The sequence below is a fragment of the Formica exsecta genome, unplaced genomic scaffold, assembly GCF_003651465.1.
Source record: "Formica exsecta isolate Colony F162 unplaced genomic scaffold, ASM365146v1 scaffold149, whole genome shotgun sequence".
Taxonomy (NCBI): Eukaryota; Metazoa; Arthropoda; class Insecta; order Hymenoptera; family Formicidae; genus Formica; species Formica exsecta.
The window spans coordinates 2,229,111-2,249,666 of record NW_021848818.1 but is presented as its reverse complement, the minus strand read 5'-3'; the positions used below and the strand labels follow the sequence as shown (position 1 = coordinate 2,249,666).

Here is a 20,556-nt window from a genome sequence, read left to right as displayed (position 1 = left end):
TATATATATATATATATACTTTGTCTTAATGAACGGTTGGCTAAAGTATAAAATGTATCAAAAATATGATTGAATATTTCTGCTTCTTAACAAATTTAGAGAAACGTAAATATTGCTGCATAGTATAAGATTCACAAATACTCTTTTTGAGATATCATTTTAATTCATTCAAGTCTTTTTGCACGAATATTTTGCATGGATTAAAAATCTATATATATATTTTTAACTGGGTAGTATCGATTATTGACTCTACGAATTAATCTCATAATATGTACAATCTGGCACTGAATATAGTTTGACGACAATAGCATTAGCAAGCGTGTTTGCACGAATATATTTCCAAAGTAATTAAATTTCGTTTTGACGGAGACTAATGAACTTTTGATCAAAACTTGCTTAAATTATCATCGTTTGGCTATTTCGATATTTGACGATCAATCGCGCGATATTCTGATGATAATTACAATTACTCAGTGACGTCGATACGTGTGTGTGTTCAATAATTCAAAATATATGAAATAAAATTGTTATAGATTGATTTTTCTCAAAAACGGTTTTTTATCAATTACGCATATAACACTTTATTAATAATCTATAAATTCTCTCTTGTTATTAAAAAGCATATAAAAACTGCAACAAAATCATCGTATAAATGTTTCCGCACTTATAATGAATTTCGAAACAATTAATCATTTAAACGTAATAGATTTAAACAAGTTATGTTGCAATAAAAACTTTACAATTCTTCCGATAAAAAAATCGAGTTTGCTATGTAACAACTACGTTTAACAACGAGCGATATCGAGAATAATAAGTATTTCTTATCGACTAATTACGTGCAATAGCGCAAGTTGGAAGAAGAATACGTATACGCCAGACTATGTCGTACCTTCCTCCGGGACTTCAGCAAGTCCTACAAGTTTTCAATCCCTCTCGGGGTACTTCTCTTCTAAAACCCCCACGCCGTCTTCCATTGGTACCAATGTACTACTATAGTTGTAATTCGATTGAAAATCCCATATGGTTTGTGACGGAATTACATTTACTTAGCCGCAATAATTTCTTTTTCTAACCAACGTAGTGCAAATACTCGCCTTGTCACGAAAATTAAATAAAAGCATCAATAAATATAGCGTACAATTTTTATATAAAACGCAAAAGCATAAATATGAGAAATATAAACCGAAATATGTATCGATATATAAATTATTACAAAGAAAGAATATAAATATAATTGTTATTTTTATTATATATAAGGCTAAGGATAAGTTTCTCAAAATGCATGCAAACTAATATAGGTAAATATAGTGATTTATTTTTTTCTATTAAGCCACATGTAGATTTTTATTGGAAAATATTTGATCCATGTGATAAAAAACACACACATATAACGATAGGCAATAGAACTAATTATAAAACTAAAAAATCTTTGCCATATTAAATTTATATTACTCTTCATATAAGATTTAATTTGTAGTGTATCGAAAAAATGTAACCAAAATAATTTCAAATAAAACCTCCCCTCCTCCCACAATTTTCAACGAATCAAAGAAATCGAATTCTGTTCGATGTATTATTTAGTGCCTTACTTCATTTTTCCTGTTTCTATTCAATCAGAGACGGCGCAATATGAATAAAAGATCTCGTCTAAATTTCACAACTCAGAGTTGCTGATACAGAATGAAAACTGGAAAGTGTACGCCTGTAACTGGTTAGAAACGCTTCATATCGGTTCCCGATAGATTCGCGTTAACAGCGTCTGCTAGACATTTTATCTCCGAGTGGAATACTTGAAATGATATTACGATACAACGGGATACTATGTAAGAAGAAAATTGTTTGTAATGGTATATAAAGTTGTATGGTTATATAAAAGATACTTGCATAACTATATTACATCATACTATAAAAATCACACTTTAATAGATATATACATTGGAAAAAAAATTTATAACGGAATTAAAATATTATTTATATTTTTATCTATAAATTCATAAATTATCTATAAAGTAAAATATAATTTTGCATCAGAGATATCTATCGAGTTTATTTTCAAATATCCGCGTTTTGGTAGCTCGATGGGATTACGTAAATGAAATATTCAAGGCGTCGCAGTTACGCGTTCTTTCCCTTGTTATGCTTGAAAAGGGAACGACAATAAAGAATGAAGCTCGTTTCTGGTCCCGCGAGTTAGGCCGAGCGAGAAAGGAGAAAAAAGAGAGAGCAAAATATTTGTCAGAACCTTCCAATCTGGACAACTCAGAATATACACAATCAGTAGTTGATTTTCACTTCTTTCCACAAAATTTTTAACTGCGGAAATTCACAAACTTAGAAGAAAAGGTGTGAATTATTAAAATGCAATCACGAGTTTACGTAGAGGAAGAGGAAAATAAAATAAAATTTCTCATATTTATGACAAATTACGACAAATATAATGTAATTCACCTAAAATTTTGTTAATTTCATCACAATATCGTACCAACAGTTTAGGAAAAGAAAAGTTTAGGTATAAGAAATTTTCTTTTAATTGTTTAAATAATTTTGTTACACTCTCCAAACTTTTTAGGCCATAAAAACATATAATGGAAAAAACACAATGGAAATTTCAAATACTGCGGATTGATAAGCGCCTCATCTTACAGATTAAAAATAACGTCACTGAGAATACTAACGGAAGGACAATGGCGGCAGTAACAATTCGTTAATTAAATCAAACGGCGTCAGAGACAAAGAGAGGGAAAATCCTGTGCTCTCTTCCAAACCGATAGACTGGCGAGATAGGCCGGGATACTCGAGGTTTCTGCCTCCAGTAATTGGTACGAAAAATTACGAATGCAAGAATAAAAGCGCGAATTGATGAGATTGAAAGGCGCACTACCGCTCTTAATTACTGAGCACTATCGGCAAACTCAGTCTTGCGTTATGAGGTGGTTTCACGGAACTAACGACGAATATACTTGGCCGCTTTTCTTTGTTCTTTCGCGAAATGTTTGTTCGTGCGAACAAAGTAGAGCGATTTCCAAGCTTTTTTTATAATATTTTCATAATATACACAAAAGTGATTTTAAAAAATTGAAGCGCAGAAGAATATATATATATATATATATATATACTACAAGAAAATCAAAAGTGCAAAATTTGCGCTCTTGTAATTACTTTTATTATTATCAAGAACATTTTCTATTCGCAAAATAGTATATATTATGTGTACCATAAAATATTAATAGTCTGTCTTTTACGTGCAATATTCTTATAAAATACTATTACGTGTGTTAATATATTATTAAAAATTGTTAGTTATAACAGAGAAGAAAAATCGTTAGATCATGATTTATATATAATTCATAATTCACGTACCTTCGGAGTCCGATGTGTCGGACAGCGGAGGCTCATTGGCGATGTACTGGCGGCCGCTCAGCAAATTGTTCTCCACGACCGGTCGTTTGTCCTCCAGCTGTCTCCTGAAGCCACGATGGTCGTCCTGTGAAGGAGAAACGTAAATCGTGAAACAAAAATAACGAGACAAGGAGCATCGGTGTCTGGTGCAGTGCCAGGTTTTCCCTTGACGAATCAACTCTTCGTCGCCAAAGAGGTTTTAAAAAATCAACTTTGCCTTGACTAAATTCGTCTGTTGACTGCGATAAATAAGATAGCTTGGAACTGATGTCGATGACATCGTTATATTACTTTGAAAGCATTATTTGCAAACTCTATTATATTAATTAATTTAATAAGCAAAGCAATTAATAAAAAAAAGCATAAATACATTTATAAAAACTAAAACAAACATATTGAGAGAAAAGAAAAATATTGTAATTATTTATAGAGTTTAATATTTGATTTTTTATAAGTATTATAATCATATACATAATACATATTGAAATTTACTCAAACAATGAATGTAACGATAAAAAATGTGTATATCTTGTAATATAACAAAATAATAAAACGATATCTCAAAATTAAGTAATAAAATGTTTTTACATTATATTTTTATGATGTAAATACTATATCAGACACTGTGTCGCGGCGCAGGAACATCTACATGTGTATTCGTAATTGCAGTTGATGAGATGCTACAGCGGGCTTGAAAATTAGCCCACTGCAGTCGACGAGAAAAAAAGTCGAGTGGATAAAAAGGCACTCTTACGATATTGCACGCCTGCTGGTTAACGAGATTATTTCTCGTCGTTCGTGAGGTTAAGGATTTGCTGCGGGCAAGACGCCACGAGTTTCTTTCTGCACGTCGAAAGACGCCCAGACGACATGTTCATCTAGTTTCCGTCTTTTTTTATGTCGCTACGAGAAGAAAATTCATCGCAAGCGAAACGAATGTGGAGTGAGAAGACCGTTTTTAACTGTCGAGGTTGCCCAAGTTTTTTTTAAAGAGATTGTTTTCGCGATTGCTTTACGTTAACCAACGTAATTGATGATTGTAATTAGTTTTGCATTTGATATTTGTATATTTCCGTAGTTATATTTAACATATATCCGAAATATAAATTAAATGATTTAACATTCTGTTTTTCAATCCTGCATCGATATTATTTTGCACGATCTTTTTAGCGTTTTAACGCAAACCACAGTGGGCGTTGTATTAATCGCTGGTGAAATACAATTGTTTTTTTTTTTTTTTTTTTTTTTTTTAAAGAATAAAATCACATATATTTCTTTAGGAGTGCAGATCTACCTATACTTTTACAAATCGATTGGGAAAATAATAACATGATATGAAATATTTCACAACAAATAAAGACATATGTTACGTAATTTCTCTTGATCTAATAATATTTACCATTTCTAAAATTTGTGTTTATAAACGTAACATATAAAACAACTATTTACATCGTGATTTAAGCTATTATAATCGTTAGTTATTTATCGCTCCACTTGCTTGTTAATAGTAATTGGGAATTCGCGAGATAAATTTTGAAGAAGAGATATAATCTGCCAGAAGAAAAATATACTATTAAATAAATTGGTTAAATTGGTGTTCTGCAGAACACAGATTTCATGATATACTGGTCATTAATCATTCTTATATTTTTCTTATTTTCTTTCCTCGCTTCCCATTTCGAAGACTGATGGTGCAGCGCGCGGTGAGTGATAGAAATCTCATTGCGTGTTTATTCTTTATTTTTTCTTGCTCCTCGTAATTCTCATTGTACAGATTTCTCTTCCAAAGCCCTTTTTACGAAAAATAGATCACTTGTTTAAGTGTAAATCATGTATTTTTTTATACAAATATGTTATTGTTTTGTTAAAGAATTAAAATTCCTTCTGGTGCTAATAAAATTAATTATAAACGCGGATTGGTCATAAATATTTATATTTTGATTGTAAATTGCATGAAAATTTACGCGTGACACACGCTTAGCCACTAGTCAAGGCGTTAATAAAGAAATTAGAACGACTAAATTAGAACTATCCGTTCAATTAGATAGTTGAACATTTTCTAATTGTAGCAACATGACGAGTTGTCTTATCAATGCGGTTATCATGTTACGAGAGGTTAATTACAAGATACGTACGGCAACAATGCATTAATGTGTATCACAATAATGCATGCGTATCTGACGCTAAGAATCTTCAGCATTTAACTGTAGTCCGTTTGATTATCATAACGAAAAGGGACAAAGTATTTCAAAACAATTTTATTATTTATAAAGTTCCACAAAAAAAAAAGAAAGCTCTTTGTCCCATATTTAATATGCACGCAAGGCGACAAAAAAGGGAAATATTTACACGAACAATTTAATTTCAGAACAATTTTATCATAGAATAAAACGTGCTCTTTCTCTTGTATTTTATACACGCATGCTGTAACCAATAATAAAATTGTTTCAACGCATCGAATTATTAAATGCATTATAAAATTCTATGGAGAAAAAAATAACTCTTCCTGTTTTATACATACGATATAACCAAACGAAAAGAAATTTAAACACTGAATGATCAATTGACTGATTAACAAGTGTAAATAGATATCCAGAGTAGACTGCTCATAATCATCCTCCAAATAGATTTTTTTTTCTCCACAAAGATCTGTTTATTTTTTATTTACGATTTATCCATACAGACGAATCCTATACCGATGCTATTGTCCGTCGGGTGTTAAATGTTTCACGAGCCACGAGCGTCGACAGACCTCTCCGTAAACATTTGGGGTAACGCTGCGGCGGGAGATCCGGGCTTTCCCAAGCCGAAAGAAACACACCGGCATAAATTCCGAGAGTTGATACTCGACTAAAGTGCTCCTCCGAAAAATAACTTCCGAACGCGACAGTTCTCGCGTACGGAGAGCAAAAATTCCGACGTTGCAAGGCCAGAGACAAAAATATCAATCGTTCGCACCGTAGGTGCACGGGATAATAAAAATGGGCTTGACGAAAAAAACGAGCATGAGCGTCCGTTAAAAGATACGCATACTCTCAGCGCGCAATTTCGTCGCGAAATTAAAATGCATCGCGACGTGCCGCGAATCGGTACGATTCCTCGATCGAAGTATCCCTGGTGTAGGCCCCCGTGCATATCGCGGCGGTTTTCATTCGCAAATTGTACTCGCGCGAAAGACGTATAAAATGCAGGCGCGCGCGTCCGTGTCGCCGGATGTAACGACGCCGTTTACAGACGCGCGAGTTTACGCGACGGTCGGAATATCGATCCGCGCTCGCTCGCGAACGAATAGAATTTTTCAGGGCGTAAGAGAAACGACCGTCGACGCTCGTTACATCGTTGTTGCGGGGGCGACTAACTGCGCGTGCGACCGGCTTTCATTCCGATTGCGTGGACGCAATAAACGCTCTTTTAATTACGCGCAACCCTCGTTTCGAAACTTCGATACCGAGATAGGCGTCGTTTCAATGCAGCGGTTTTTTGTCTGATCGAATGAAACCGCTTTGCTATTGCGAGTCACTTTAATGCGAAAGTTTTGCGAAATTTTATAAAATTCAAGATCCCGCGTGTGTGCTCGTGTGTGTTATTGCAAAATTCAATTTACACAACGGCAGTTCGCTGGATTCCTATAGAAATATGCTCTAAATGTAAGAATTGACGTAAAAAGCTTTAAATAATTTATTTCATAAAATGGTATTTCAACGATAAAATATATTCTTTTATAGTAAAATAATTATTGTGATAGAAATAAAAATAATTCTTCAAATACTCTTGACGACTCCAAAGTTTAATAGCTTCTCAAATGTCGATCGCTAACAGTTATCACTGCCATTGTTTTACATATATGTTTTAATTCATTTAAGGCTTTAATTACAGGGAACATGGGTAAATGAAAGGCTAGTGTCTATAACAATATTGCAAGCGAGCGTAGCTTAACCGTCTGAGAAAAGTGCCGTGTCTCCGCCGCCAAGCGTTAATAAAATCAACAACGCATAATTAAAATCGCTCCAGGTGAACGCTTCAGAATTTCACACGGGTATACACGTGTTTAGAATATTTGCGAAATTATTTAAAATCGATGCATATGCATGAAGGTAGGATTTATTAATCACTAGCAAGTCATTTAAATTGAATCTGCGTATGATCGATTCATATTAACCGCAATTTCCCGATGGCGCATCAAATTTCAAACCGCAGCGATAATCTCGCGACAATCTCGTCGACGATAATTACACGAACGTCGTTCATTTAAATTGCCACGTTATTTCGCTAATGAATATGAAAAAAGAAAAACAGTTGAGAAATGAGGAGATTAAAGGTTTGAGGTGTCGGGGAAATGATCTTAATTGGATCTACGGAGAGAAGTCTGGATAAACAATTACGTAAGGAAACAATTGCTAGAACACGGTGGTCGGGTGTTGCAGTGCGAGAGTTGAATTCTGTACTTGAAGGAATGCAGAGAACGCACGTAGGAACTGTTGCGGGGCAAACCCTGAGCAATGCGATTGCAACATTTTCGCAAATCTGCGAAACGACTCTCTAGAAAGAAATATTCAAATTTTTCGCATTGCAATGAAATATTGCGCAAAAAATAGACTTTTTGATATTTATAATATTTTCATGAAAAGGTAATACGCTGTCAGATGGAATTATATTTGCCGTTTTATTTTTTGTCAAAATACTAAATATATGGATAAGATTTATAATTTAATTATATTATTTATCTCTCGTTATTATATATAACTATCAAATGTGTTAAATTGAAAGTTTGATGATATTTTTCTGCAAAATTTAATTCTAATAATATATATTATAAGATACTAAAAGAAAATAAATGTCTGAACTAAAGGCTCCACTGTTGAAATCTTTTCCGTTTAAATAGATAAATGCAAAAATATATATTATTAAAATATATTTATCTTTTCTTCCTGATAATTGCAATAAATTAATATCATTTTCGTGTTAAATGTCTCGAAGCAATCATATTTACAGGAGAAATGCGCGAAGCCAATCGAATGAGTATGCAATCGATTGAGCACTTTACGCTTTCGCTTGAGCAACTAAGGATAATCGATAGCAATTTCCTGTATTCTACGACGCAAGTGACAAATACATACGCAGATCTAACCGCACGATGACATCGAGGATCTGGTCGAGGGACATACGGCTTATCACCTACGTACACTCGGACTCGCTATCTATGTATATGATACAGACGCTTCTGTAACGGCAACACGCGCGTTCTAATCTGGATTAATCCAAACTACTAGTCTGCCTTTGTATACTATCGCGCGAAGGATACTCGTATAAATTAACACGGTTGCATCGATGTATATCTGCGGATACGTCCAATTATCTGGACGAGCATGTCCAATTTTTAAAAGAATTAATGGTTAATAATTCGAGAGACTAAAACGAATTATTTAACAGACTATGCTATCACATAATCGGTGCTAATTTCGTTTTAAATAGAGCGCTAACACATATCTATAATTTAGAATATTACACAATATTACACAAAAAATTATTTTAATATAAAAGAAAGATAAAACAATATCGTTCAAAGATTTCTTTAAAATAAATAGAAAATATATTTCTATTAAACAAAATTTAGTGAACTGAATATTAATTTAATTAAGTAAAATCGACAATGAATTCAACTAAACCGTTTAACGAACAATTGACGTGACAGTACATAGTAATTAAGATGTGTGTTTCCGTGAAGCTTGACACGCATACGTGGTGAGAATACGTAAACATCCATTCTGCATGAGCTGCCGCGTTTCAAAGAGTCAGTTGAACACTCGCTTGATAGCACATGAGCTTATGCTTAATTACATTCTATTCGTCTATACAGTTTCCGAGGTGGAAACTCGCAAGTCTCTCAAATGATGACTACGAAATCGATTTTAGGTACATAAGTCATATTCAGATAATTTGACTTGAATATTAAAGTTCAAAATTGATGCTGTTGCCGTGAACTAAAAATGTTAAATGGAGTATGCTCGTCTTTCGAAGATAACGAATACGCGCGCGCTGAGGAAAGTAAACTTCGCATACTTCTACTGGTTTATGTGGACTAACCGAGACTCGACCCGAAACGGAACCCAAAGTAATCTGTGCGCAAAACAACATTTGGTAACTTACTTGTTGTTTTTGTAGCGCAGCCACATCGCCGCAAACGGGTCCCAAGCCGGTGAGCTCTGTGTCTTTCCTTATCACCCATTCAATGAGTTCGCGCAACGATAGCAGCAAAGCATTCCAGTGTTCCGTGTTGCTTTCCAAACGATTTCTGCACAGAAAAAACATACGTGCTTTATATAACTACTGTTCTATATCAAATCCTAAAATATTTACATTCACAAATATTAAAAAAATGTTGCTATTCCTCATATATTTATTTTGAACGTAATAAAAATACGAATACACGATGAATACAAGATCCTGTTGGATATAGGTAAAGTTAACATTGTAATATCCTGTTTACAAGTTATGAAACTAGTATTTAAAATAAAAGAGAGTGATAAAGCATTAATTAAATATCGAAAAATTTGTTTGCGTCAATTACACGTTGGACTTTTCTGATTATAATCAAAATCAGACAAAAAGTTACGTCTCAAAATGATGGCGTACATATTTTAAAAGATTCGTAGATGCTATCTGAGAGATATTGCATCCTCTCGAGATAAAATGCTGATGGACATTCATGCCGTGATACGAATTTCATACGATGATGCAGCGGCGAGAATAATACATAAAACGATTCATCATAAATGGAAGTAAAAAGAGTACATATTTGTTGGGGACAGACAGATAGATGCTGTAGAGATAGAATAAAAAAAAAAGAGACTAGTAAGGCAAAGCGGCGAAGTGGATGAGAAAAGAATAAATGTAAAGCCTTGATGTTGCTGGCGCCAAAAGAAACATCAGACGATGAATGAGAAGAGAAAAACGATGATGTAAAAATAGCGATGAAACAAATAGATAAGACGAAACAGATAGATACTTAAGATAAGTGGATCAAGACTAAAGTGATTGGAAAGAGCGAATGGAATGTAACACATCCCGATACGATGGAAGGAGAGAAAAAGACGGTGACTTTTCTCTCGCGAAAGCGTAAATCGAAAGACAGAAATTTCAAAAAGTGCGAGAGCAGAGATGGAGTATACTTGCGGATAAAATGCGGTTGGAGTAAAGCAGGCAAATACAGGAAGCAAAAGAGTCCCGAGAAAATTAAAACGGACGAGCATTTCGAGCGTTGACGCGACGAGGTAAACCGTGCGCGATCGAAAAGAAAAGCGACCGGAAAAAGGAAACCGATGCTAAAGCCGATCACGGCCAAGAAAGAAAACGATTTCAGGCAAATTGGAAAAATACGGAAAAACCGGTGCAAACGATGACGGAAAGCGCCGATGTACAAACCGACTTTGAAAGGAGACAAGTAGGACAATAAGGTAGAAAAGAGACGGCTCGAGTGAGAAAAATAAAAGATAGAAGCTCAAGACGACAAGATCAAGGGATGTGAATGAATAGAGAACGATCCTTGATAAGTGCAAAAGAGGATAAGAGGGTGCTTCGTCAGAATAAAGTTGGTTAAGACAAAGAAGTAGATTGAACATCTCAGAATAATTTCGGACAAAAAACGCAAGAGCGTAGAAAAATCAGATCAAGAAGATACTTTAATGGAAGAGATAAGAAGAAAAATATGCAAATGGCGAAATTTGCAGCGGACAAAATTTCCGAGGGATACGACGAACATGGTGCGCGGTAAGTCGACAAAAATGAATGAAGGATAAATATTGAAGGGAGCGATAAGGTATATATAATACCCGCGTGTTTTGTTAATAGTAAGTAAATACCGCTGGACGAGAGTGCCCGATGAGCGTGAAATAAAATGAAAGACCGGTGGGAAATCACTGAAAGGCGTGGGAGCGCGAAAAGCTGAATATATATACGAAGGAAATGGTCTCAAGAAGAATGAGTACTCGTGATATGTACCGCTGGGAGAAAGAAACTGAAGCAAAAGGGGTTAGAGCAAGATACAACGAATAAGATAGATATGGAGAATAAGTCAAAAGAGAAGAATTAGGAGACGATCTCGTAGGTATCCGAGACAATGGTCTCGCGGGTCCATGCACGTATAAATTTTATAATACGCATAATATGACATGAATATAACACTGGCAAAAAATTACATCAGAGACATTGACAAACCCTCATTTTATTGTACTACTAAAATTTAGGAGATAGCTGTTTTGATCTTTGTAATTCCTTTATTACGCGCGATTCCAGTTATTACGTGAATAAGAGCGGGCAAAAAAAAAAGTAATATTAATTATAAATATAATAAAGTTATAATTTGTTCTCCTTCTTAATAAAAAAAAATGTGTAGAAATATATTTAATTTCGTAAAATCTCTATAAATGTGTAGTAGAAATATAAAAATACTTTTTATATAGAAAATATAGAAAAAAGGATAAGTAACATTTGCGATGTATTCCCTCTTACTTTATTTCCTGTTTAACTTGTCCATTATCTTGTTGGAACTACTTGTACGCGGATAAAATCCAAAGTGGTCCGAAGAATAAAGAAGCCCCTGCGTAAGGCGAATTAAAGCGGAAGACAGAGGCACAGTATGAGAACGATATAAAGAGGTAGGAAGCGCGAAAGAGAGACCAGGGGTTCTGAATAGCGGGAGAGAAATTCTCGGGCGAGGATAAAGACCGTGCACACCGACTACCGAGAGAGCATCGTCGCCGGTCGGTGGTTCGCGGGAATAGACGAAAAAGGAAGATAAAGGTGCAGAGATACGCGGGCGAAAGGAGAGCAGGAAGGATGGCGGTTGGGATTTAGATTTATATTTCGCCATTGTTGCACCCACCACCGGCGAGGGCACCCACTTACTAGGTCGCATCCAACAATTCCTCCCCGTTCCTAACTTTTCTCCTCTCGGAGATCCCGGCGTCGTCGTTCTCGTATCGCAAAGAAACAGCCCCGCGTTCGGATATATTGCGGTTATTGTAACGTCGATGAGAGCTTCGCGAAATTCCGCGTACTTTTGCGATTTGAGCGCGCGTACAGGCGCATTGTACGTGTCTGTACACAGGCACACACTCACGTCGAATGGTATTGCACTTCTCTCCCAAGGAGATAAGAGCGTAAGGATATTTCGCGCGATGGATGGCGGTACCGGGGTTACCGAAAGAAATCGTCCTCATCGCTCCGATGAATCGCGGGAATAAACTTCTCTCACTCTGAGTATAGCGAACTGATGTTTGCTCGAGAAAATTCGCACAACGCAGTCGCGTGAAGAAAATTAATTTGAGGAATAGTGACTTATACTTTTCGAATATACTGGCTTTTTTTATTCGAATTTAATAGAATAGAGATAACGAAATAAATTAATTTGTAGAATTGCAACTTTAAATAGAATTAGGAATTAAAGATAAAATATTATTTTAATAAAAATATTAATATTAAAGGTTTTTACTCGAGTTGCAATCACTCACAGCGCTGTAACTTCTAATAACAATTAATTGACAGCAGCGTACTTTATAAAGAGTACATGTTTATACAACAATGGGATGGAAGAGCTTCAATTTTGTAATTCCCTATTTTTTTTTTTTTTTTTTTTTTGGGCTTTAATTTTGTAATTCCCTTTTTTTTTTTTTTTTTTTCTTTTAACAAATAATACGAAAAGAGGAAGCATTTTATCGCGAGTGAAATCTTAAAAAAGTTTGGTATAGAAAATTAAATTTGTTAAGATTGTAATAAATAATATTTAGAGAGAGAGAGAAAAGTAAGAGAGCAATAGTAAATACAAAATTTTATATATATATTAAATTAAACAATTTGAATATTATTTCATTTTTACGCGTTTTATGTACATTTCTTTTTATCGTAATAATTTTTTTTTTCTCACAGAAAAGATTAATTTTTTATTTCATCGCATACCGCGTACTCGTCAAGATTCATTAATACATCCGCGCGTCTGGAAATTATTAATTTTAATTAATCACTGCTCATATATAGATACCGGCGATTTATCGTCGTGTAATTGAGAAAAAGCGAGGTCCATGTGATTAATAGGATGTACGTCGGACCTATGTCAGTAATGGAATCTTACGGTCACGAAAGCGAATTTGGCGGAACATTTATTTTTGCTCGTCGTCCGGCTGCCAGAAACAGGGGAGCCTCTACTCGCGAAAAGAGATATACTTCTCGTTCGTGCGATCGCATTTCAATTGAATGTTCAGTAAGTGGTACTACTCTGTCGCCCTGTTCGCGAACGAACATTGCCCTGCAAGCGAGCGATCTTTACGACGTGCCAGGCCGATGTAAAATAAATCACCAAGGAATTTCCTGGGCGGCTATAAAAATCTGCCGAAGAAATGTCACGTATCTCGCACTCACTCAATAAAGTCCCGTCGTAGCCTCAAGTAAATAAATCATGAACAACGCCGTAGCATTAAGATTTTATTGATAAAGTTACGCGTGACGACAATGCAATTGTTTGCCGAGTAATAAAAGTCGTTTAGTACGATAGTTACTCTCTGCATACGACTACGTACTCGACGAAAAGTGAATGTTTCCTTTCTCGTAAAGGAAGAAAATAATGGAATAGAGATAATTTGATCCGCAAAAATATTTCAAATATTGAAAACGCGTAATCAAAGATATATTGATCAATTTTAATATAATTATATAAATAAATATATATCAAATATTTATATAAAATATTTTTAACAAAACCTTTTCTCTTTCCCGTGAAAATCGCAACAATACGATTTTTGCAACAAAAGAAATATGATAACGAAATTCTATAATAATAGGAAATCAATATTGCAACAAAGAGATATAACGGCGGTGTACTTTTTTTCGTTTGCATAATGAGAGACGTGTACAATAGTGCGATGACCAAAGTTTGCGGAAAATTTGATTGCGCGAATGCAAGAGCGCGATATAATAATTCGAGTTCGTTGTTATTTACATGGTAGACTCAAAAAGGAAGAAAATACATACAGAATTAAATCGCAAGCGTTGCGAGACATAAAATACCAGCAAAACTTCTGATTACGCGAGATTGTCCGATTTAGCGTACACAGTCAGAGATTAAGGATAATTAAAACGGCGAGGCGCACACACGTTGGAAATGTAGCAACGTTGCAACTGTGGCATTGATAGCTCAAGGATTTGGGATAAGTCAGAGTTACAAAACGTTTCCGACAGCAATTCCGTCGAAATTCTGAACGGTGTTTTTAAACTGCATTGTCGAATGTATTTAGAAAACGTCTGAGTACGCGCAAAAATCATTAGGTAGGCGTTTCGAGCTTTACGTCAGATTTTGCTATAAATGTGGATTATTTAACAAATAATAGAAATGACGGATCCGAAACAATTTGTTATCGAAAAGAGATTTGAAATGAAAATAAATCAAGTTTGTAAACGAATTGTTTGAAAATCATTTTCCTGCCAATTACAACAATCTTTATATAGATAATATAGAGAGATTTTTATATATAGAGATATTGATTGCAAAATAAAAATAAATTAAAACATTGAGCATAGTAACGAGATAATTTATGAGAAAATATTGTTCCATGAAAATGTCATATTTTACTACCGAAATCACTGAAATTCATTGAGAGACAGATTTTCATGAATACTAGTAGTCTCCATGGAAATCTACGATACGGTTTCAACTCTATTCTGTATTTATGCGACAGAAAACTGTAAGTTGCTGCAAAACGTCGGAAGACATATGAATTTATGAATATATAATAATATACATTACACATGTGACAATCCATTTGATAAAAAGATGTAACGTTTATGCTGCTGAATCAAAACTATTCAGATTTATAAAAATTTCGCGAGTTTTTTGCGGAATAATATTCTAAATTGTAAGTTTATAGTTCAAGAAGATTTTGTCATAGTTTCTGTTCTAAGTGGTAATTCTACCAGTATTCGTATATTTCCGCTTTTCCATTGTATTCTAAGCGAGAAATGTATTAAATCCTGATAGTCAATGTGATTCCGTAGGGAGCTATCAAAATTCATTGTGGCCATCGATCTCTCGATAACATCGGCAACCCGCCATGTGGTTCGCGTTGAATTAGTTGGCGTTATAAATAAATTTCGCCTCTAGACGAAATTACTATTGAAATAGCGACGAATGCGAAATTTACCCACAAATATTTCGCGTAGTAATGTAATACCGAAACATCTTTCACGAGAGCAATGTTAAATATGTTACTATGAGTTAATCGATACAAATGCGCTTACGGATATAATGATATGGATATCGGGGTGGATATCAATTTATTATACCATTATTACATCTCATTCATCTTTGAATAAATTCTTCTCATTGTCAAACTGCCTGTTAAATTAAACGCGCTGAATTATATTCGCAATATTTGAAAATATGTAATACAAAGCTACATATATATCAATAAAATAAAAATAAATTTATATTCTGCTTATAATTCACTCGATTGGCTAATGTTATCTCGTTAGTATATATAATAAATCTTTCTTGAATCTTTTTTTATTGTATGCTTTCTTTCCCGTTTATTCTAATAAATAAATAAATAAATAAATAATGATTATTAGCTTCCCATCTTGTTTTTATTTAGGAAAATTCTGTCACTGTATCAGGTATATAAATATGAAACCGGAATTTTTGTATAGAAAATACACGTTTATTGTATGATAATTCAACTCGAGGGAACAATTTGCCGGTACAATCCCAATCTGAGTAAGGTCGACTTGTCGCGCAAAACCGGCCCAAACTTCTACAATAAACAACAGCAACAACGTCGCCATTAGCGTCGCGCCGATCTCTCTCTCTCTCTGTCTCTGTCTCTCTCTCTCCCTCTCTTTCTCTGCATTTTCGAGATGCAACTTCGCACTGCGTCCGTCGCAGAATTGAACATTGCGACTTGATAGCGCAAATGGATCAACGATTAAAATGTGAACCGCGTCTGTGTGTGTCGTCTTTATGTATAATCAAAACGCATGTAGTGATTGATGTAACGGTCAAATAAAGTTTTGAAAACTTTTTAATACTCTTAAAAAAAAAGTATCCATCTCACATCTTTAGAATAGATCGATAAAAAAATTATCATCTGTACATATCATAAATTATTCGAGGATTAGGATGAAATATCTTGATACCACTTCTTTTTAAATAATATGTAAGATTTCTTTCGTCTCGATCTACCATAAATCTCCCCATAAAAATACGTTTTAATAAAGAACGAGAAAAAATTTATTCGAAGAAAATTAATTAAATATATGATAAATTATTGATGTATATTCAATTTATCAATGTTAATAAATAAATGTAAAATACAATAGATATGAATTGTGTGCTGTTATTTATTCCAAAAAGAATTAATAGTCTCAGACAAGTTCCAAGCTGCTGCAGAATACTACCAAATCCACTACCGGATTGTAGTTCCGTTAGAATCGGCCACTTGGTACGTATTTAGTAAGTTATGTAGTCCGTTCGATAGCAATTCCGATAAACCTCTGGTTTACGTATGAGTTTACTATTGTTTCACAGTTGCCTGTATTGGTACCACGTATTATTTTACGTACCGTTACAGATCCATTATGTATGAGATGGAACGTTATGTATGAGATGGATGTAACCTTTGTCATGCTCCGCGCATATTTTTCAATGTTTTAGCGAACAAATGCTATCCTTTATTCGAAAGATCAAAGATATTTGTCCATGGACCCAGGACAAATCGACGATCAAAAGAAAAGAAAATATTGTCTAATTCACGTCTGTAACTGCCTAAGATTTTCAAACAAAACAGACAAAATTGATCACATATCATAATCCATTGATAACATAATAATATGCATATTATAGCAGATATGTACAACCGTTAAAATTAATGAATTTAACTAACATTCACCAACGGTTGATATGATACGAGTGTCGTTCGTGGAAAGCGCGATACAAACTTTTCGCTCGTAAAACGAGTTTAGCAGACGTTGCGAGCGTTTGTACAAATAACAATAACATGTATTTTGTCGCGATCCTATGAGTTGTAACCTCCGCACGTGTAGTATCACAATCGGCCACGCAGCTGAAATAATTTTGCTGATGTTTCTCATATTTACATATCCATCCCTCCCGATTTTATCACAATATGGTAAAAGCGACGATTTTGATACGCGCATTTTGTCACAAAACTGTCACATTTCGGGAGATACGTTTTAAAATATAGGAGAAATACTTGCATATCATGCATTACAAAATTAATAGTTTAGACAAACTTTTTTTGTTTCTAAAAATTTATCTATTTCGCAAAAAAGTATCTATTATCTAAACTTTAATATTTAAAAAAAACTGAATTAATTAATATTAACAGATTTTATTTCAGCCAAGATTTTTAAGAAAAAACATTAAATTGAATTAAATTAATCATTATATTCCCAGTAAACACACAGACACATGCTTATGATGTACAAATCTTGCGAATTACGTTAGTTGAGAAATTATTATCCACTCTTCTCAGACTTCAGTATCGATTTCTAATGAGTACTTAAATTCTGCGAACCTTTATAATGAACCCATCGAACACGAGGCATCATTAGCGCGGAAACGTCTGGATTAATATCGCGCCTTTAAGAGCATTTTCTGATTATATGAAGCGTCCGCAGATATCGATTACAAAACGGTCGAAAGAGGCATGTGGTTAATCCATTTTGCGGATTAGCGCAGTGGTGGATCGAAACTGTTTGAATCGGTATGTGGCATTTCCTAATGAGAACGCAAATACCGGAGCAAGAGAGGGAGAGAGAGCGGAATTACTCGCTGAACGGGCATGATGACTGCAGTTAGATCGCGGATTCCATGGATACGTTGAAGAGGTTTCGAGTTTTTTTCTCGTCGAGGGTGATCGAGCGATTACGCATTAACAACATGCTTGTGATTTCCGATCATGTCTGATCGATACGGATGAAATCAACGCGTGGCAAACTGGTCGCAAAGCAGCAGCCATGATCGTTTGTAATTTCGAAATTATAGCGATATTAGTCGGAAAATGCGTTATACGCAGCATCAAAGGCGAATAATATCGATCAAGCGATATAAAGGATGATTGAGAGAACGCGCATTAAATATACATTACAGTCACTTTATTATTATCTTCTACGATTGATTATTCAAATCTCATAATTTTCGTTGCCTCGCGCGATGATTAAATACACATAGTTATTAATGAGATTGTTGTGCAAAGCATACCTCTCAGCTAGTATTCATAGCGTTGTACATCCGCTTTTGATTACGTTTCCGGCTCGAAAACCGCATCAAAACTAACCACAGTTGAATATTTGATTTTCCATGTAAACAGCGAATCAAACTAGAAAGACAGAACCACTTGCTTTATTTCGAAGAATTCTTTGCATAGATTAAATCGATTCGTTTGTTTTTTTTTTTCATTCTAAAATAGGAGATAGACCGCAAATTATCTTAGATGGATAATTCGATAACGATCCAGAAGAGAGAGACGTCAGCGCGTCTCTCTCTGTAGCAGATGAAAACTTTTTGTTCTCAAAAACTTCAATCAGAAATTTCCTCTTCTCGCCACTTTTCTCTTCGTCGTTTTCTCACCGGTACAGGCTGACATCAGTCACCCAATCTCGTTTCTTTCTTGAATCATGGGCATTGTCGTCAACTTTGGTCGTCGACACAATACGCGGCTGATGCGCGGGTCAGATGTTGCGTCCCGATGCATTCTTAGCAAAGGGTCTCTTCGCTGGGGAGTCTTCAGCCAGCCGGAAATTAAAAATTTTGAGCCGGTCAGGTCGTCGGGTCACCAGGGACGCGCTCGTTCACGTTCGATGAACACGAGCGCCTTCCCGTCCATCTTTCAACGGGCATACAGAGACCCAGCCAGAAGGATCGTTCATCGATCCCTGCCTCTGCCCATCGAATTCCGTTCTCCCGTGGAATCGTCCGCGATTTGTATCCGTGGCATGATAGCTCGATGCCAGCGGTTACGCGCGCGCGCTTCCGGCCAATTTCCTCTCGCGGGACCCGGACACCGGAGCGGGGACAAGGGCGAAAAAGGTAAAACGGGTGAGCTTTAACGGATACCTGTGTCGCACATTTGCGAGAACGTTACAAATTGAGTCACGCTCGCGTTCGTGTGAAAGAAAGTGAAAAATGAGCGATCGCGCGAGAAATAGATCTGAAATAGAGGAAAACAAACAAAATATACGAACAGGCGAATAATAGCATTCGAAGCTATACAAAATGTGCGTTCTTGATATTTGAGAATTGTGGTTACACGCAGAAAAATTAACGATTAACATCCGTCACAAAAAAAAAATTTTAGAACATTTCTTCTTTGTCAGTTTAATTATTCGCGATATTTTTAATGCACAATTAAATTACAAATATTATACAAATTAATAGATCATGTTATTAATCAATTTTTAAAAAATATTTTGTAAATATAATTATGTTGCTCTATACATATTCTATTTCTACGGATTCGTAAGATCACATAAAATGAGTGTGTCATTTACGATAATTAATATAATTATTTAATGCAAATTACGATTTTTCAACAGAACAAGATAATCTCATTTGAGTAAACAACGCGTGTAAAAGCAAATTCGCAGTAAAATGATATCCGGTCGATGCTTGGCCGATTTTTTAAAACAACGGAATGTGCCGAAAAAGCTTTCCGACGATAATCCAAGTACGCTAACTTTTCCGCGAGCAAAACGCCATTTCCGTGATCTGTAAAACGGGTTCGACGCTACTCTGTTCGGCTTTTAAATCGAGATTAACGGAGAAAATCCTGCGCTCAATCGATTACCCTCATAAATGAAATCCTGCGCTCATACGAAGTAGTCCGCTCCATATTGCGGCGCATACGCAGGATTTAAAGTCACTAAGTAAACGTTGTGTCGCATCTGGCGCGAAGAGAATGTAACTGCCTGGCAATAAGGGCGCTCCCGAATACCAACAGGGTTCGTACACGTTTTTTGCCGCCTTTTATATAAACTAAACGTAAGCACTTTAACATACAGATACCTATTAATTCTCTTAGTTCTCATAATACCGAGTGCATTTGTGAAACTTGAACATTTTTCAACTTAAAAAAACGATTAATAAAAAAATAT

At 35.1% G+C, this 20,556-nt stretch overlaps 1 protein-coding gene across 1 annotated transcript in view; it reads right to left on the bottom strand.

The window, feature by feature from the left end:
• The window catches only part of LOC115246347 (dystrophin-like), a 467,223-nt gene that overhangs the window by 69,956 nt on the left and 376,711 nt on the right, over positions 1 to 20,556 (bottom strand). Inside the window, exons 42-43 of the mRNA XM_029825095.1 lie at positions 9,547 to 9,691; positions 3,361 to 3,484 (exon numbers count right to left, since the gene is read on the bottom strand). Of these exons, the coding sequence (XP_029680955.1) occupies positions 3,361 to 3,484; positions 9,547 to 9,691 (269 nt within the window). The remainder of the gene's footprint in view (positions 1 to 3,360; positions 3,485 to 9,546; positions 9,692 to 20,556) is intronic.